The sequence below is a fragment of the Choloepus didactylus genome, chromosome 14 (assembly GCF_015220235.1).
Source record: "Choloepus didactylus isolate mChoDid1 chromosome 14, mChoDid1.pri, whole genome shotgun sequence".
Taxonomy (NCBI): domain Eukaryota; kingdom Metazoa; phylum Chordata; class Mammalia; order Pilosa; family Megalonychidae; genus Choloepus; species Choloepus didactylus.
This window is the reverse complement of record NC_051320.1, coordinates 10,451,184-10,455,077: the sequence shown is the minus strand read 5'-3', so window position 1 is coordinate 10,455,077 and position 3,894 is coordinate 10,451,184. Positions and strand designations below refer to the sequence as shown.

Below are 3,894 nucleotides of genomic sequence, written 5' to 3'. Positions count from 1 at the left end.
CCAAATCACTGGGTCTATTTGTATTTAAATTACTTACCAATAGATTTTGTGTTTCCATTTTATTTTGCATTTTCTATTTGTTTTGCCTATTTTATGTTTCTTTTCTCTTCTTGATTTTTTTCAGACTGATTATTTTATTTTAAATCACTCCATTTCCTGAAATAAGCTTCAGTGGCAGAGAGATTCCAAAAGGAGCCGAGAGGTCACTCTGGTGGGCACTCTTATGCACACTTTAGACAACCCTTTTTAGGTTCTAAAGAATTGGGGTAGCTGGTGGTGGATACCTGAAACTATCAAACTACAACCCAGAATCCATGAATCTCGAAGACAGTTGTATAAAAATGTAGCTTATGAGGGGTGACAATGGGATTGGGAAAGCCATAAGGACCAAACACCACTTTGTCTAGTTTATGGATGGATGTGTAGAAAAGTAGGGGAGGGAAACAGACAGACAAAGGTACCCAGTGTTCTTTTTTACTTCAATTGCTCTTTTTCACTCTAATTATTATTCTTGTTATTTTTGTGTGTGTGCTAATGAAGGTGTCAGGGATTGATTTAGGTGATGAATGTACAACTATGTAATGATACTGTAAACAATCGAAAGCACAATTTGTTTTGTATGACTGCGTGGTATGTGAATATATCTCAATAAAATGATGATTTAAAAAAAAAAAAAAAAAAAAAAAAGTTAAAAAAAAAAAAAAAAAAAATCACTCCATTTCCTTTTATTACTTTGGATTTCACAAATTCCATTTCTTTTTTCTTTTAGCGGTTATCTTAAATATTACATTTATTCTTAATTTGTTATAATTTTATGTTAATCAATATTTTATTCCTCATAGAAGATAGGACTTAAACACTTTAATTCCAATATACCCTCCTTTATTTTATGCTATTTTTGTTATATATTTTAATTCTATATGTATCTAAAACCCATAAGACATGATAATTATTTACAGAGTTAACTTAGGCATATCACCTTTTACCGTTTCTCTTTCACTTCACTTCCTACATTTCTAAACTTCTACCCTGGATCATTTTACTTTCCTTGAATATATCCTTTAGAATTTTCTTTGGTGCAGATCTATGAGAGACAAACTATTCCAGCTTCCATTTGTCTGACAATGTCTAGTTCACCCTCACTTTTTTTTTTTTTTTTTTTTTTCTCATTAAACTTTGTTTTAATGGGTCTCAAAATTCTGTGACAGATTTTTGGTCATTGTTTCCATTTAAAAAGTACTGATTTTAAAAACTAATAACTTAAAACTGCCACACAAAAACAAATGGTCCACAAAACATTCCTTTCCTTCTGAAAGTTTTACGATGCATTGTTATCATTAACCAGTCTTTTACTATTAAACTTAAATGGCCAATTGAGACAAACAGTTCTGAGACTGTTCTTCCACCACTGATTAAAACTGGGGTGGCAGGTGTTATAGGTAATATTCATTTAGCCTTCTGAGCTTTCTGGGCAGACTTGGTGACCTTGCCAGCTCCAGCAGCCTTCTTGTCCACAGCCTTGATGACACCCACAGCAACTGTCTGTCTCATATCCCGAACAGCAAAATGACCCAGAGGAGGATAATCAGAGAAGCTCTCAACACACATGGGCTTGCCAGGAACCATATCAACGATGGCAGCATCACCAGATTTCAGAAATTTGGGGCCATCTTCCAGCTTCTTACCAGAACGACGATCAATCTTCTCCTTCAGCTCAGCAAACTTGCAAGCAATGTGAGCTGTGTGACAATCCAGCACAGGTGCATAGCCAGCACTGATTTGGCCTGGATGGTTCAGAATAATCACCTGAGCAGTAAAACCAGCTGCTTCCATCGGTGGATCGTTTTTGCTGTCACCAGCCACATTGCCACGACGAACATCTTTTACAGACACGTTCTTGAGATTGAAGCCCACGTTGTCCCCGGGAAGAGCTTCACTCAAAGCTTCATGGTGCATCTCAACAGACTTGACTTCAGTTGTAACGTTGACTGGAGCAAAGGTGACCACCATGCCCGGTTTGAGAACACCAGTCTCCACTCGGCCCACAGGGACAGTACCAATACCACCAATTTTGTAGACATCCTGAAGAGGCAGACGCAAGGGTTTGTCAGTTGGACGAGTGGGTGGCAGGATGCAATCCAGAGCTTCAAGCAGTGTGGTTCCACTGGCATTGCCATCCTTACGGGTGACTTTCCATCCCTTGAACCAAGGCATGTTAGCACTTGGCTCCAGCATGTTGTCACCATTCCAACCAGAAATTGGCACAAATGCTACTGTGTCGGGGTTGTAGCCAATTTTCTTAATGTAGGTGCTGACTTCCTTAACGATTTCCTCGTATCTCTTCTGGCTGTAGGGTGGCTCAGTAGAATCCATTTTGTTAACACCAACAATTAGTTTTTTCACATCCAGTGTGTAAGCCAGAAGAGCATGCTCACGGGTCTGCCCATTCTTGGAGATACCAGCTTCAAATTCACCAACACCAGCAGCAACAATCAGGACAGCACAGTCAGCCTGAGATGTGCCTGTAATCATGTTTTTAATAAAGTCTCTGTGCCCTGGGGCATCAATGATGGTCACATAGTACTTGCTGGTCTCAAATTTCCACAGGGAGATATCAATGGTAATACCACGCTCACGTTCAGCTTTCAGTTTATCCAAGACCCAGGCATATTTGAAGGACCCCTTTCCCATCTCAGCAGCCTCCTTCTCAAATTTTTCGATGGTTCTTTTGTTGATTCCACCACATTTGTAGATCAGGTGGCCAGTAGTGGTGGATTTGCCCGAATCTACGTGTCCAATAACGACAATGTTGATATGAGTCTTTTCCTTTCCCATTTTGGCTTAAGAATCAGGGATGGTTTTCACGACACCTGTGTTCTGGCGGCAAACCCGTTGCGAAAAAGCCACCCTCACTTTTAAAGGATGTCTTTGTTTGGTATTGAATTCTGAATTGGCTGTTATTTTGACACATTAAAGTTATCATTCCACTGTCTTCTTTCTTCCACTTCTGCTGTTGAGAGTCCACCTGTGTTGTGATGTCTAATTTGTGCTCTGTGAAGGTAATCTGTCTTTTTTCTATGACTACATTTAAGGTCTATATTTGGTTTTCTACAGTTTCACTAAAATGAGCCTGGGTGTGAATCTCTTTTTACTTATCCCATCATGATATATTGGGTTTTTGACCTTGTGGCTGATGTCCTTCATCAGTTCTGGAAAATTTTTAGCCTTTATATTTTAAAATATTGCTTCTTCTCCAGTTTTTTCTCCTCTTGTTCTGGGACTCCAGTTAAACATATTAGAACTTACTATCATTTTCTTTATATTTCAAACTTTCTTCTCTACCTTTCCTGTCTTTTTGGCACTCTGGGATGAATTCTGGGTAGTTTCTCTGGATCTCTATTTCATTTCACCATTTCCTTACTTAGAGCACTAAGCTCTTGTTGAACTTAAATTGGGATCAATTTTGTTCAATTTTGTTTACTGCACTTTTTTAGTCCTAGGTTTTCTATTTGGTTCTTTCCCAACTCTATGTCACTTCAGTAGTTTCTGGTACCATGCTAATTTTTTTTTTTTTTTTTTAGACATGGTGACATTTTATTGAGACAATGGCTTTGAAAGCATCCATACAGTTTTCCCCTTTTATCATCTCCTCCCTTCTCCCCACCTTACATGTCAGTTCCCCTTTGTAACCTACCTTAAAAGAATTATAAACTGCAGTATGACTTTGCCACCATTAGTCTTCCTCCTGTTTAGGGGTCTGAAAGAAGAAATCCCTAGAGTCTGTTTTTCCCTGGCCTCTGAATCATCCTGTTAGCTTCTTTAGTAGCAGATAAAAGAGCAGTCTTGTGCTCTTGGTGCTGGTCTCTGGGACAGGGCTAACCACGCAACTTGTTT

At 38.8% G+C, this 3,894-nt stretch overlaps 1 protein-coding gene across 1 annotated transcript; it reads right to left on the bottom strand.

The window, feature by feature from the left end:
* Window positions 1-1,382: 1,382 nt before the first annotated feature.
* LOC119509374 (elongation factor 1-alpha 1-like) lies at window positions 1,383-2,902 on the bottom strand. The gene has a single exon (XM_037803353.1). The coding sequence runs from the start codon at window positions 2,833-2,835 to the stop codon at window positions 1,447-1,449; it is 1,389 nt and encodes a 462-aa protein (XP_037659281.1). The 5' UTR covers window positions 2,836-2,902; the 3' UTR covers window positions 1,383-1,446.
* Window positions 2,903-3,894: the final 992 nt, after the last annotated feature.

Excerpts from the sequence above, each read along its gene's own strand:
- LOC119509374 (XM_037803353.1), bottom strand. The coding sequence starts at position 2,835 with ATGGGAAAGGAAAAGACTCATATCAACATTGTCGTTATTGGACACGTA.